Genomic DNA, 16602 nt, shown 5'->3' on the forward strand with positions numbered 1-16602 from the left:
ATACTTACCCACTACAATAACCAACCCGACCCGAACTTATTATTTTCAGCCAAACTAACCCATTTACCCTAAAAAACTATTTCCCTCTCAAAACTCCCACTCTCTCTCTCTCCATCGTCTTCAACTTCCATAGCCGACTTCTCCATAAACTCACTGATGCTAGAAAAAACAAAGATTCCTTCAGTTTTAATACAATAACTTCCTATAACTAGTGGAATCACTCAACAGCTCGTCTGACTGGTTGCAATAACTTTCTGCAGTTATTTGTTCCACTTTGAGCTTTATAACCAGCAAAGATTGAACTCTCTGTGGCTTCTAAATAAACGAACATGTAAGAGGCATCTAAAGGAAGGTAAGAAGCTAAACAGCTAAACTGTTTTTTTTCATCAAAGAGCAAAATAGCCCAATTACTAGAGCAGCTAAACATAAACAGAACCGGTTGAAGACGATAGAGAGAGAGAGTGGGAGTTTTGAGAGGGAAATAGTTTTTTAGGGTAAATGGGTTAGGTCGTATTAGTTTGGCTGAAAATAATAAGTTCGGGTCGGGTTGGTTATTATAGTGGGTAAGTATTAGTTGGGCTGAAAATAATAAATTCGGGTCGGATTGGTTATTTTAGTGGGTAAAGAATTATTTGAGGAAAAAATAATTTTAAAGGCTCAAGATGATGCCACGTGGCAACCATTAGCCATAAGGATATAATTGACCTTATAGTATAGTATAATTGGCCCTAAAGTATAACGAAGGGTATGGATAAATTATTTCACAAAGTTGAGGGGTAATTTTGGCCCTTTTCTGTTTAAAAAATGTAACGAATCAAATGGTAATAGTACAAACCTATCTTGTTGAAATCCATAACAACACAAACAAAGAAGAAGAAAGAAAAATTAAAAAAGAAAGAAAATGTTGTGTGCGTCGGTGATACTTAATTCCGAATCGAAGCTCCCGAAGAGTGAGCAGAGCCGTTGAATAACAACCGTTCCCATTCCCAACGTGCCAATTTCAGTAATCTTCCATACGCGCCTTAATTTCCAAATCTCCAACAAAAAATTTCACTCTCTTTCTCTATACAATTTCCAATTTTTGTATTCATCAATATACATATATCACATTGAGTACTAGAATTACCAAATATTTGTAAATTACGAATCTTTATTCGGGTTTCAACGTTGTTAATTACTGATTCAGGTACAAATGATGTTTTGCCATTGCCTATCTTAATGAAAGCTTCCTCCTTTTTTTTTTTTTTTTTTTCCTTCTTCCCCTTGTATAAAAATGGGTACAATGTTGTTTTTTTGTTCGTTAATTATAGTTAAAGATTGAATTTTTTGTCTCTTTCTTGACACCCTCGTAGTTTCCATTCATGGGTGTGGTTAACAAATACTCCCTCCGTCCCATAATAAGTGTTACTTTAGCTAAATTTTTTTGTCTCATAATAAGTGTCACCGAGATATAAATTGACTAGTTTTTTCCAATTCTACCTTTGGATAATAAAGTAACATCTAAATGATGATTGAAAAAGCCACATAGTAACTTGGTATTGTTGGATTCCCAATGCCAAAAGGTTTACTTCTTCTACATGCTCTAATCAAGAGGTAAAAGTAATTTGTTTTTATTATATAGGAGTAATTTGGTAAACTTCACATTGAATTATTAGTTTCTTAATATGCGTGTTTTTGGCTAAGGTGACACTTATTATGGGACGGAGGGAGTAACAAATATATGGTTAAATGCTTCACCACATTACTTTGTATTTTTCCTCATATCAAAATGGGTGCTTTTTGCTCTTTTTGTTGGCTTATTATACTGAATGATTGAATGTGTTGTTCTTGGCACCCTTTTAGTTTAGCTCCTTTTCATCTGTGTGGTTAATAAATCGATAGTTACTAATCATTGTTTTCTTAAAAGATTGGTTCTTTTTCCTAATATTGAGATAATGCCATATTTGGAGACCTCTGAGAAAATTATCAAAGCTGCCGTAAATGAGAAATGTTACAGCTTTTGGTATCTAGTTTTGATTTTGATATTATTGGCTCTTGATTGATTTTTAATGATTAGAATTTGCCTTTTATGTTGCCCAGAAAATTAGGTTTTTTGGTTGCAAGGAACCTATATAATGATGTCAAGGAGGCCTATCAACCCATCTCGACGTGTAGCAGATAATGGAGCTGCGTCATTAGAAGCCTCAATTCGGTCAAAGACACGGTCTCCCCCATATTTAACAATTGGCCTTGTTATCGTGGTACTTATTCCCAGATTCTGATACTGATAGTTATAAACTTTGGAAAATTACTAGACTCAAGTCATTTAACTGCATTTGTAACTCTACTTTTCCTTTTGGATATTCCAGGGAGCATTTCTTCTCATAGGGTATTTTTACCGTGACACAGGTATATATCCGAATCCTTGGAATTTTATAAATTACATTTATCTGTGAAAATATAGTAAAATGTGCAACAACAAAAATGAAGAAAAAAGTAAACAAGATATTTTAGCTGATTGCTCAACACTGGAGCTCCTTCATGACACTAGACTCCAACATTCCTTATGAAAGGCTTGTACTTCTTGTCATCAAAATTTACTTTTGTGAATAGGTGAAAATTGTTGGGTATGAAAACTAGAGGCATTACAGTTTGTGGCCTATAGCCTCTAGTTTAAATTAAATACTAGTTAAACAGTTTAGTTGACTTGGAGGACTCCCTCTACATTCTTTGTTTAGAGTAAGTTGTATATTGAAATTAATCGTTAATTATTGTGCATGACCAGCATTCCCTTCAATCAACCAAAAAAAAAAAAAAAAAAAAAAAAAGAAGGAAGAAGGAAAAGATGTCGAAACATAGTTTAATGGCATCTACATATGAACAAGTAAAAGATGTCTCTTATTGAATTGTTTTCGACATATTTCTTAATGTTTATCTGCAAACAAATAGTGGTCTATCTGCAAACAAGTAGTGGCCTCACCTCAATGTCTTTTAAATAAAAATCTCGAATGAATCCCTGCTGTCAGTAATGGTCACGCAGGTTATTTAAATACGGAAATGAGAATGTTGCGATGGATGTGTGGGCACACCAGACGAGATAGGATTAGGAATGAAGATATCCGGGATAAGGTGGGAGTGGCATCAGTGGAGGACAAGATGCGGGAAGCAAGGCTGAGATGGTTTGGGCATGCGAGGAGGAGAGACACAGATGCCCCAGTGCGGAGGTGTGAGAGATTAGCTATGGATGGTTTCAGAAGAGGTAGGGGTAAGCCGAAGAAGTATTGGGGAGAGGTGCTTAGACAGGACATGGAGTTTCAGCTTACCGAAGACATGACCTTAGATAGGAGGGTATAAAGAACTCAAATTAGGGTAGAAGGCTAGTAGGTAGTCGCAGTTTTGATCTATAGTCTATTTTCCTTTGATTCTTGTTACTATATGTTGTTTCTTGTACTTCGATTATCTTATTTATCTCTGGTAGCTACTGCTTCCTTTTTTCAGACCGCTCTATCATGACTTATTCGCTTTCTTTAGTTTCGTTTTCATTTTGCTTTGAACTGCTTGTGTTTATCTGACCTTTTCTCGTCGTGTTTTCTCTTGAGCCGAGGGTCTTTCGGAAATAGCCTCCCTATCTTCCGAGATAGGGGTAAGGTCTGCGTACACTTTACCCTCCCCAGACCCCACATTGTGGGATTTCACTGGGTATGTTGTTGTTGTTGTTGTTGTTGTTGTGTATCCTTTTCTCGACTTGGACGTTTTGTTCTGCCTCTAAGTATTGTTCTTTACCTCACTTTCTGCCTGTAAGTATTGTTCCTTACTTCAATCTGACGCTGATGGGAGGGATATCATCGGTTGTAGGTACTTTTGCCAGTATTAAAGGAGCTATCAGTAGAGTGGAAGGTAAGTGCTCATGCAGTATTCTGAAGGATTTGAGTTTTGACATATTTATCTTTCGAATGCCATATGTATTATGTGTTTTAATCAAAGTGCCGAGACATTTCTATTAATTGCTTAGTGAAAATGGTCTATGTATTCATGAGTCATGATCACCTCATATATGTATCCAGAACTTCAGTTTGGTCCTTAATGATAACCGCTGTCACTTTTGGGCTCTGCCTGGGGCTTTACTCCAAGGAAAATTATAAAAATCTATTATAGGAAGGCTCGTGTAGTAGGAACTATCTAAAAGTTACTTAAAAAGTACTGTCTGTTCAGATATAATAAAACTAACTATTCTCTCTAACAGCTTATGCATATCAAGAATCTTGATATGGTCTATAGTTTTTGATGAAGAATCTTGATATAGTCTATATACAGAGCTACTGACTTCCAATCTTCATATTAGAAGATATCTTAACTTTATTGCTTTATTTTAATTTGGATAATAGTTTCTATCAGTTTATTTGCCTTGACATTTATTAAGATAAAGTTACTGCCTTTTTTATATTAAAGTTGACTTAGAATCTTCAACCTGTTTTACCTCTGCAGGGGATTTTTTATGTACGGTAGAGGTTCAAAAGGCGACCCCTTTTTTGAAGAAAGCATATGGAGATAGCATGCATAAGGTGCTGCATGTTGGTCCTGATACTTGTTCGGTTGTTGCTAAATTGTTAGGAGAGGAAGATACTGAAGCTTGGGGTATAGAACCATATGATATAGAGGATGCAGGTCGTTTTTGCAAGAAACTCGTGCATAAGGGCATTGTTCGCGTGGCTGATATAAAATTTCCTCTGCCGTATCGTGCAAAATCATTTTCTCTAGTGATTGTCTCAGATGCGTTGGACTACTTGTCTCCAAAGTATCTTAATAGGACCCTTCCTGAATTGGCGAGGCTGTCATCTCATGGACTCGTTATTTTCACGGGTAAGAAGAATTTGTTAATTAGGTGTAATGTTTAGATGACAGCCAGTCTTAAATGGAAGTTTATTCTGCATTCCTGTCGATCTCTATTTTGGTGTTTGGCCTTTTGGGTTACACACATATGAGTGGAAGTATTTATCTAAATCCTAGAAAGATATGCCTTTTGACAGGTGAATGTTTTTTTTTATTTTCAGTACTTGGTGATACTAGCATATTCCTCTCTTTGGTAGACAAAGCTAGAAACTTGATTATTTGTTGCTTGAATTTTTATTTCTTTCTGCACTGATGTCTCTTATACAGTATGCTTTCAATCTATGTTGCTCGGACTCGGGTGCGGGTGTCGGATATGGGTACGGATCTAGAGGTCGGATTCGTGATGATCTAAATTTTAAGATTCGTGGGTACGGATACGGGTGCGTGGATTCGGCAAAAACTAATTTAAAATTCTAAAAATAGAGTTATAAAACCTAAATTATGAGATATTATGTGGAAAACTTGAGGAGAAAATATTGCTCAAGAGTACTCGCAAGGGTGGCTCAGTTGGTTGAGCATGGGGCTTTTATAATGGAGGTATCAGGTTCGAAACCCCCTGCCTATGACAATAGGGTATTTGCCTTCTGGGTCGAGCTCGTCGCACGGACTTGCCTAGTGCAGGTTACCTCTCCTGTGTGGTTTGTGAGCTATTGCACAGGAGCTGGGTTTACCCTGTGCGCACCTGAAGGGTAGTGGCTGCGGGTTCCCATGTCATCAAAAAAAGAAAAAAAAAATTGCTCAAGAGGAGAATCTCGGAAGGAGATAAAAGGCAAAGCAGTGACATAGAAATTTCTATATACAGGTTATTCCATTTTCTTCAATTTCACCATAGCTTTTGTTTTGATTACATAAATCATTGAATCTGTTCGGCATTTCTCCCTCAATGTTGGTCAAAGTACCCAAAATTGGTTGACCAGATCGGGTATGGATCCCACACCCACACCCATGTCGTGTCGACACGGGTGCGACACTAAAAGTGAAGAGTACAAAACATAGCTTTCAATAGGTTTCTATCCCCCTTTATACCAGGTCTAATAATGTTTTATCCAGTTTTCTCCTTTGAAGACCAAGCTGATGTCTCTCCAGTTTTCACCATTTCTCAAGTTACCTAAATAATATCAAGAAAAGCTGAATATCTATACGATTTTATAGCAGGGATATTAAGGACAAAATGTTGGGTTCCGCACCCCCATACACAGAGAAAAGAAGAGGACATCTGTGTCCAGTGGATGATATTTTTTTTTTTTTTAAAAATAAAATAAAAATAAAAATAAATAAATGGCACTAATAACTGTTTTCTCAGAAGTGGATATAACAGGCGTGACAGTGAGGAGATACAGCAAACAGGGGAATATTGGATGACCAGGGTCTATGTATAACTGAAAGAGAGAACCTGTGTTAGTAGAAGAATATAGCAGAAACATCACGGCTTTTTCCGTTCCTTCCATTTTACTGGAAAAGAACAAATTCATTCCTAAATTATGCAAGACTTCGTTGTTACTATAAAAAGAAAAGATACTTGAGAATTCATTTTGTCTCCTTTCCCATTTAACAGTGATAACTTGCATATAATATTCTCAAAGAATGATATGGTGATAGTAGGATCTATTTTGATGATACCTCAAGCATACATATCCTTCTAAACTAATGGTTCGCTATTGATGCCAAATCAATGCAACATGCGTACTTTCAGTTCAGCTAGCGTGCTTTTATTTTTGTAAAACTTTTGGTCAGTTGACCTCTATAGAGTAACATTTTGTATTTTGGATGTGTTGGAGAGTCTGATCACCTTGCTTTCATTGAGCTGTTAACTCCTTCAGCTTTCTCGTTTAAGATTTAACCATATCATTCCATGAATAAGTTGCACTTCCATACCTGCGTCATTTATTCCACATGTTTACTACATAGTATAAGATATTGGCAGGTTTCTGGGGAAACTTTGTAATCCAGAGAATTCTACGGGTGTTCATCTGATGTTAATCTTTGATAATTGCAGGTTATCCACGTCACCATAAAGCTAAGTTTACAGAAAAGTCCAGATTTGGGGGGCTGGTGAGTGACTTGCTCTTGCATCTTGTAAACTTAGATAAATTTGTTACAGTGCGTGGACATTTTATCTCTCATAAATTTTAGGGGTGTGGAGCCAATGTGTTGGATCCTAGGACTTTAATCCTAGTTAGAAGCCTTGCCTTTTATTACATCTTATTTGCCCCGGGGGGGGGGTTGGGTGTGTGTGTGTCCTATTATCTTCTGATATGAAATGGCCTATCCCGTCTTGCTCTTTTAGTTTTAGTTGATCTAGATTCTTGATGGTGCCTTGACAAAGTTTGAGTGCATTTTAGCAGTTCATTTGAAACCTTATTATAACATCTTCATTCATGCAGTAGCATATCACTGTTTGTCAAAAGTCAGATCTTCTATTTTCCAATCAAAGAGAAAAAGTGTTTATCTACATTTGTCGAAGATACTTGCGGCCCCAATAAAATGGCAGCCAAAGGCCTGCCCGTTATTTTTTTTCCATATTATTCTTCCCTTCATAAAAATTGATAGTATATGTACTTAGATTATCTTGCTAAATTTGAAATCCGATGCCAACTACTTCTACTTTTGCTTCCTGTTCTCTCAAAAGGCCAAATTGAGGAGCTCAACGTGGTGGGTCCGATATTTTGTTCAAACAAGTTTAGAGGAAAATGAAGTTGCCATTAAGAAGTTTGACCAAGCTGCTTCGAAGAAATCATATGTTCCTAGCTGCCAAATTTTCCACCTGAGATCTTACCGTTGATATAATTATGTGAAGTTATACACAAAAGGAATCGCGCATAGCTTGTGGATGATGTGAAGATATGTTATGACAACTTTCAGCTGTTTCGATAAGTTGTTGAGAGTAGCAGGTGTCTCCTTGAAAAAATATTGAGTATGCCATCTTAGTGTATTAATTCTCATTAGATATATGGGGTTATAGCAATTTGTTGATTTGTTGAAAATGGGAATTACATTGCTGTTTCATGGGGAATTTTTGTGATTTTGGTTGTAATGGCCACATAAGCTAAATGATAACATCATCTATATTTCTCTTTTTGGTTCTTTATTTGTTTATTTTGTTTCATATTTAATTATTGGTGACAAACTCCTTCCACCTTGTCTTTCCTTTTCATGCCTTACTTTTATTTTGGTCGTCTAAATGTAAGGCACTCATAATCTGCTGCTTTAACGTTCCCTTTTGCCTGATTCGATATATTTTCACCTACTCATGTATATCCTGTAGAAACTAGAATGTGATACATTAGGCAAAAATCTTGAATGAGACGAGTATTGGATCAATAGAATTCTAAAGAAGTATTGAACTAATTATAGTGTAAACACATAATCAAAGAAATGCAGGTTGATTTATGCAAATGTCCCTTTTTAGGTCATCATTTAGATTTTGTCCCTATCTTTGAAAGTTGTGCAAATATAGAGTTTGGGAAACTACCTTTCCGGACAACGTCAGACTTGGATTTAATAATTGCTCGTATATTTCTCAACTTTACAGATAATATTAGACTGTCGTCTAACTTCTACAATAATAAAAGATTTTCATTTTGCTCAAAAGGAATTTTTAAACCGTTGTCTAAAAGGTCTACGAGAAAAAAAATGGTATCATCTACTAAACACGAGTTATTTAAAAAAAGGATAATTCACAGAAATGCATCACTTCTCTAACGCGTGCTATGGTAACAGTATTTTGGTCAGAAGTGAAAGCCATTATTTTCAAATTTTAGTACTAAGTTCCCAAGAAAATGTACAATAAACTCCAATAAGGGAAGTGGTGGAATTAAGTCTGGCGGAATTAAGTACAGACAAGAATCCAAGATCAGCTGACTTTTAACTTCACTTGAAAGGGCCTTTTTATGGATACAGCTGGGAATGTGTTCTCATAAAGTGAGAACAGTGTATAAATAATAGTAGGACAACTTGGCCAATTGTTGCTATCAATGTCCTAATAAAGCATTAGTGTGTCCAATTTAGTTTAACTTATTTTCATAAATCTGGAACCTTTGGCCCCATTCTAATTAGAAGCCACCTGATTGGATAATCCTTGCAATAATCATGCATAATTGTTGCATTCCATGCAACCCGCACAAAATTGATCATAATAGCCATCTAGCTAGCTCATCCCAGCTAGAGTTACTTAAACTACGTACAGTAATAATGTAAAAATTCTTTATACTATCAACAAATTTAGCTAAGTCATGTTGGAAAAAATTGAGAAGGTATAAAGAGTTCATTGCTTAGATGATCACCGAACTATTGAAAACAGGTGAACAAAGTCATCTTCTTTCTTTTGTATTAAAAAATTTACTTATCTTTTGCTATTGACTCACCTTTTTTCTTTTGTATTAGAGAGAGTCACATATCAAAACATTTGCTGAAAGGTAATCCTAACATTTGAATTGTGAGACTTTTTTTTTTTTTAATTGAAATAGCAAAAGATAAGTTGCTTTTCTGGTATAAAAAAGTGACATTTCGAATCAAATACAAAAGATAAATGACTTTTTTGATAAAAATAAATAAATGAATGAATAGGACTGTTTAGGCAATGAACTCGGATATAAAGCAAAAGAGAGAGATGGTAATGTCTAGATTGGAAAAATGTAAAAGGACAAAGCCTATAGCATAACCTATTCGAGGAAAAATATCTTAAATTTATGCCTTAAATGGAACAATAATTCTTTTTCAAGTAAGATTATAAGAGTAAGTCTATCAATATTATTGTCAATTGGACACAGGCAACTCAACAAATTTAGAAAAATGTACTGGAATACTAAAAAGACAATTCGATAGTACTGTTAGTCGGTGTGACTGTATTAATACATCTTAGCCATAGAGTTCTAACTTCTTACAATAAATAAAACGTAAATGAATTTAGTATACATTTCCACGAGTCGCCATTAATGTCTATAACTTTGGGGTACCATAAATTCTACCTTTAATGGAAATAGAGAACATAATAGAGGTACATATAGACTCTTATCTTATGCTTTTTATAATCAAACATGATAATTTGGGTATGGATGTACTTACATTTTATTACCTAGACAAGAAGTTACACTACTATTAGATCATGTGGCTGTGTATTTATGCAAACACGTATGCATGAATTTAATCCTAAATTCCTAAAATTCTACCTTATCCATAGACAGTCAATTCGTATTGTCGTAAGCTAATATAATTATTCCTGCATTTATGTTTTGTCAAAGAATTCAAATAATTGTTTCCAATAATTGAACATGAAGATATACACGTCGCACCCTTTACACCCCAAAACATTAGCTATAAAGAGAAAAATGGATAGCAATTCCTTTAACGTACTTCATGCATGTGTTATATATTTTATTTCTATTTTAGTGTTTAAAGGTATGGACTTCGTTCTTGGTGGACAAGAAACTCCTGGATAATAGAGGGGGGAAATGTATCTACTTTAGATATAACACACATTTATTTTGTTTGTAGGTCTGAATGGATTGACGCAGAGGCGAATTTATGCTTAAAATTTGGGTCACATGAATACATGGTTACTCGACTAAACTCGATATATTATGTGTATCATTCTAAAAATATATCTAATATTAACTGAAGGAACACATGGTCAAACTAGGCTGAGTGGAGCACTGGTTAGGGACTATGTTTATTTCCTCAAGGTCTTGGGATTGAACCCGAGCTCTTGCGCGTTTTTGTTTTTTGCTTTTATTTTAAAAAGCAAAATTTTTAACTTTCATTTTTATATTATTCTAAATCTTTTTTCTTCTATAATTCTAATTACCCAAAAGTAAAAAACGTGTTTTTTTTTATATTACATCTAATGACTTTTTTTTTTTAGAGACGGCCCACTTTTATTTATTAAATAATAATTGTCTTCAACATAAAGTTTCAAAATCAATTCTAGCAACCACTTCCATACACACACCCACACCCACACCCACACCCACACACTCATCTAAGAATTATTGGGGGGAAATGGTGGAAAGTTGAAAGAGTCCATAGTATGAATTAGAAACTTTTAACATGTAGGTGCTTTTCCAAACATATTTACAGAAAATTCTTGCTGGAATATGTACTTTTGGATGAATGCCTGCAAAGAAAGCATTCAAAATTTTGACTTTTCTCTCATTGCTGCCAAATTCTGAAAATTAATATCACGAGGAAATTTCTCTAGTCTTCGATGGTAGTGTGGTATAATTAATACCATTTGAGCTGCGTGCATGCTAGCTAGCTGTATATTCATGTTATCACCATTTCTTTTCATACTCCTTATCAATAAAGGAAGTTGGTAAATAGCATGATTAATTCCTTCCGCATATCATAACAATTCAATGTGCATATACGGGTTTGTTTCTCTGTGGTATTACTTTTCAAAAGAATTACTCGAGTCAGTAATTTCATTAAGCGTGTTCAAAATTTAATATACATGTATAAAAAGTAATCTTTGCCCTATATATTTAGTATAATTTTCTATATATATAATATAATTTTTCGTTACGAAGATTGTCTTCACTGTGCGTGGCTACACTACTGCTTATGGTGTCAGTGTAGTTTTACATATGGTAACATCTCATTTATTATGTTTCGTAGTAACTTATATCAATCCATGCTTTGTATAAAAAGAAACTTACATTTTTTTCTTTTTCTTTTTATATCGTCAGTGTATATTATTTTAAATTCTTTTTTTGGGTGGGGGTAGGAGGGAAGATTGTGCAGTAAAGGAAACAAAATGTTCCCATGGTTTTGTCCTTAGAACAATGAGTTATGGTGTAACGTGGGCATCACATTATATGTTACAAAATGAAGTGCCCTTAAGGACCCAAAGATCTTAGAATGATGGTTTTAAGGGTGCATTAAAGAACCCTAGAATGATGCTCTCACATGATCATTCATAGTCTTTTTATTCACAAGCCACATGATCTCCTCCTACAACATTTATTCGCAACACAGTTTGGTTCACATATTAGAGAAGCGCCGAGTCAATTTTTTAAGCGCACTAGAATATTAGAGATCTTGAGTTTAAACTTTAAGAAAATGGAAAAATTCTAGGTAAGAAGCACACCCCTCTTTTGTGGGTGGCGGCTCAGCATGAATACGAATTAGTCTGTCAGTGTATACGAACACCGAATGCACAAAAAAGTTCTATCTACCAACCATATTGAAACGGTAGTACATGTTAACCATGTTTTGAAATAATTATATATACGGCATTATCGCCTAACTTATGTCCGAAACAAACACCAACTAATTAACACAATAGTACTAATTATTAATATGCAGCTTTTTAGATCGTTAAACCTACAAGTGGAAATTAGAGAAAAAAGTATAGTTTTTCCTATATATATATATATACACATAGTAAAATGCCTTGATCCATCAAACAACTGAGTGGTTGCCGATTATAGGTTTTATCTGGAGAAACCCGAGCTGATCATGTGCACATACTTATAGAGTAGCACGTCTGCTAAATAATAAGTCCAGAAAATCTAGCAAATTAAATAATACATAAATCTAAGACTTACATATGCATGTGCTATATAGTTACAATTAAAGGACTTATATTGTTGAAACTTGTTTTGTCCAACGACGTGGATGAGAAAAAGATGCTAGCCGTTGGTTCATTTTCTTCATTTATAGAATAGAAAGTATATAGAAATTCGCCTTTTCATTAATCATTTTGTATTTGTATGTGATTAGGGAAAATAATACTCCTCCCTTTCCATTTTGTTTAGCACTATATTTTATAGTCAGTTTAGAAGAAATATGACACATTTCTATATTTTCTTAATGAGTAACTTTTATAGTCACACTACCAATGTAACTTTTATAGTCACACTACCAATGGAGAATGCAGAATTTTCATGAAGGAGGTTAAACACCCTACACAAAACAAAAAATTAACCTTGTATATTAATTGTGATTTTTTAGCAAAGGGGTTCGGATGAACCCCCTTATACCGCTCTAGCTCCGACCCTGCAGACAAATGCTATAACATAATTAAGATCAAAAGTTACAAAAGTTTTATAGCCATACAAATGTTATGACATATTTAAGACTTCAAGTTTAAAAGATCTTTCTTTCTTTATTAAGTTTTGTGGCAGGTTAAACTATGACAAACAAAGTGAAACAGAGGTTAGAAACTTAGCCGCCTTCTAGTCCAACTGTGGAAACTCTACTGTTTTATCAATGCGTTACTATAATTGTGAGTGAAATATTTTAGCTTTCCATGGCTTTATTAGTCTATCTTATCAAATTTCACTACAAGTTCACAAAGTCACGTTTTACTCGATGAAGGTAACCTTGTCAATTTTTATCTTCTATTTTTCTTGAACCGTAATTTAATTGCAAAAAACTGAAACGTCAAGAATATACCAATTTTGAGGAAACATGACTTGTTCCCTTAGTTCCAAGTGTCAAACGGTGGATAATTTTGGTATTATCCTGCACCGGCCACTGCCTCGACGACTTGGAGTCAAATTATTTATCGAGAACACTCAATTGCTCAAGTCTTGTCACAAAGACTTCAGAAAAATGAAAACAAAAAAATTGACAAAGAAAGTTCTTCATCAGAGCACTGAGCTCTAGGATAAGTGCAATTTTGAATAAGAAAAGTTTGGCCATATATATGATAGATAGAGGAAAAAGAGGCTACAATGCATTGTTGAATATATAGTTGTCATTCCTTATATGGAAGACACACTTGGCTTGTGTGTTACATGTGAAATAAAGGGTTTAAATCCCAGAAAGACAGAATAATAAGTTTGCTGAAAATAGGACCAAACGGGAACAGTTCTGTTTCAGACTACTTCAGAGGAGGCCCTTCCATTGCCCAAACAAATTGTATCGTTAAGAATGGGTGCTTATGTATATGGACCACCATGGAGTATAGATGGGAGCAGACACATGTCGCTCGACACCATTATTTGTATTATTATGGTGTGATATTATCCGTTTTAGTCAATTAGCTCACACGATTTTCTCAAGACATTTATATTATTAAAAGTATTCATATATTTTATATTTAGCTTCCATCTCTTTTCAGCTATGAATATGAGATTTGTTTGCACGTCCAACGATCTCCCCCTTAAATTAGGTACCGCGTGCCTATCACTAAGAATCATGGACCTGGAGATATATTGGGTGTCACCCATATCATCCTGAGTATTTAATCCCATAGGCTTTCTTTTTGTGTATACGCGTTTCCAAGCTCCGAGTAAAAGTAAAAAATCGGCTCGTAAACAAGCAAAGACAATAAGTCGAGCATCACACTATCACTCCGCCATCTCCATACTCGTCTCACCGAACCATTGGTATTGGTACTAGTTCTTGGGCTAAAACAATCCAAAAATACTCTTAACATGGTATAGTATTGTTGGTTTGGCCCAAGCCTGCAGGGCTATTTCAAAAGGCCTCACACCATTAAAACTATTCTTGCACCATATATATAGTTTTTTTTTTTTTTTTTCATTGCTACCAATACGGGACTTTATTCGCACACACCTAAAAATATAATCTAATTTGGAATAATTACTCTAACAATATCTTTTAATTCCAAAATATTACAAATTACTTTTGTAATAGCGATTTGAATGATTTAACCCCTATTTAATTTGTTCATTGTATATATTTTTTGGTATACATATATATGTCACACAAGATATACTATGAATACAAGCTATTTAATGCTTCGAAGGACTCTTTTTCAATTCTGGACCGTGAGAACTATTTCATTCCATCTCCATCTTTTTTCCCAGTAATTGGTTCTTTCATTAATTGGCAATTAACAAGGTCAAAGTCACTCTATTTTTTTATTATTATTATTATTGATAATTTGGATGATTATGTGCTATTTGGTTTTTCACTTTAGGACTTCCGAAATTATATTGTTGAAATGAGCGAAAATACCGTTGAACCTAGTTGATTTTTGAGCCATAGCTCACAACAAGTGTTGTTGTGTACTACTATTCTTCTTGTTATTTCGAAGCATAAGTGGACCCTTTTTTTCCTAAGTTACGGAGTGTGTAATAATGGTTCCATAAAAATATTATCTTCAACAAAATTACAGTTTTTTTATTGTATCTTTGGGGGTGAGGATGGCCGGGTTTATGAATAGTGAAGATGAATAGCAAAGAGTTTTCGGTTTCTAGTCACCCTTTGATATGGAGTCGGGTCCAATGTGAGACTTTTCGGATTTAGTTAGTCACCCAAGGCGGATACTGGACACCCGGCGAAAACAAAACAAAAAAAGATAGAAATTTGAAGAAGGTGAGATTCTTCATTGAACTCGAATCTCACACTTAATGTTACAGGATGAAGCAAGCATTAAATTACAGCTCTCAAACATGTTGTATGGTTCTTTCAGAGTATTTTCTTGAGGCTGCTTTCAGACATAAGTTTCAGTAGTATCATTTGGCATGTGGGCTCTGGGTGTTTGATACTGCTTGAAGACGCAATATAATCAATTTGGAAAAGGATTTTATATATATTATTATATATATAGACACACACACACAGAGACTAAAAAACTTTTATACTAACTATATTTAACTTATCGTAACATGTTATTTGTGTCATTTATATGAAATTATTAGCAGTTAATTTTTAGTGCTTTTGTAGTTCTTTCTAATAATTGTAAAAGTTAAAAAATGCACAATTTGGTGTTGTATATTTTGTGCACGATATTCTAGAGATGCAAATTTAATATAAACTTTGCCACTCACATACTGATCATATATTTATGATTCTAAACTATAATATCTTATTATCACAAATGTAAAACCTAGAAAAAGACTGCAAGTATAGGCGTCATGAATTGAATTGTGACAGAAGACAAAATTCATTTAATTGGGAGTAATAGGCTAATTAAGTATCTGAGAAAGAAGAATTTTTTTATGAAAGGTTTAAATTTTTTTGAGTACCAAAGAAATAACCATCAAAATTGTGGAGGAATTGATATAAATTTTTATCCCTAATTACAGGTCTCAAATTCGAGCCCTAAAGATGATTTTTTTTTATAGGGAGTGTTTTCTTTTTTAATGAGCCTTGCACGACATGAATTTGTATTAATTTACACTCTAAAAGCTAAATTGAATACCGAACAACGGATGATAGATTAAAAAAAAAAAAAAAAAAAAAAGAGAGCATCAAAGAAATAGACAAGTGAGACAAGATTGAAAGTTGGATGTTGGATTGGACATACAAAAGGAGCCCTTGTTCCATGAAAAGTAGAAAATGTAAAAAGTTTTCCCTTTTTAAAAGATGATTTTAATATACTTTATGGACACAGGCTTCAGTGTTTGGTACGCACCATACAAGGAGTAAATAATGGCCTAAAGGGATTTGACTTTATTGTACTATAATCCACCTGGTAAATAGGCAAGTTTCCTACGTGTATCAGGATTTTGACCCCTCTTTATTTTTCATTTCCTCAAATTTCTACTTGAACGCGGTACACTTTATATTACTTAAGCATCAAAGGTCTAAATTAATTAATTCAAACCAAAAAAGTATACAAATTAACCATGATTAGAAGAAGAGATTATGTTATTAGAGTTTTCCAATTTTGGTATAAAATATCAATCTTCCAAAATTTTGGGATAGAATGGAATTAATTTAATTAAATATAGCACCCGCCGCCGCATATATAAAAATAAAAAATAAATAAAAAAAGGAGGAGAGGAGAAGGAAGAACAGCCGTTTGTTGCATAGCTT

At 34.2% G+C, this 16602-nt stretch overlaps 1 protein-coding gene across 4 annotated transcripts; it reads left to right on the forward strand.

Moving 5' to 3' along the window:
• The first annotated feature begins 836 nt into the window (after positions 1 to 836).
• Positions 837 to 7957, forward strand: LOC132033509 (probable pectin methylesterase CGR3). Of its 4 annotated transcripts, none has more exons than XM_059423500.1 (7): positions 837 to 1186; positions 2088 to 2240; positions 2349 to 2388; positions 3835 to 3876; positions 4465 to 4839; positions 6866 to 6921; positions 7499 to 7957. In XM_059423500.1, the coding sequence occupies exons 2-7, from the start codon at positions 2115 to 2117 to the stop codon at positions 7649 to 7651; spliced, it is 792 nt and encodes a 263-aa protein (XP_059279483.1). In that variant the 5' UTR covers positions 837 to 1186; positions 2088 to 2114; the 3' UTR covers positions 7652 to 7957. The 4 variants fall into 4 exon arrangements, with proteins under 4 accessions (XP_059279483.1, XP_059279482.1, XP_059279480.1 ...); XM_059423499.1 differs by having other exon boundaries at positions 2104 to 2240; XM_059423497.1 differs by having other exon boundaries at positions 838 to 1186; positions 2080 to 2240.
• Positions 7958 to 16602: the final 8645 nt, after the last annotated feature.

Source organism: Lycium ferocissimum, chromosome 10, assembly GCF_029784015.1.
Source record: "Lycium ferocissimum isolate CSIRO_LF1 chromosome 10, AGI_CSIRO_Lferr_CH_V1, whole genome shotgun sequence".
NCBI lineage: Eukaryota > Viridiplantae > Streptophyta > Magnoliopsida > Solanales > Solanaceae > Lycium > Lycium ferocissimum.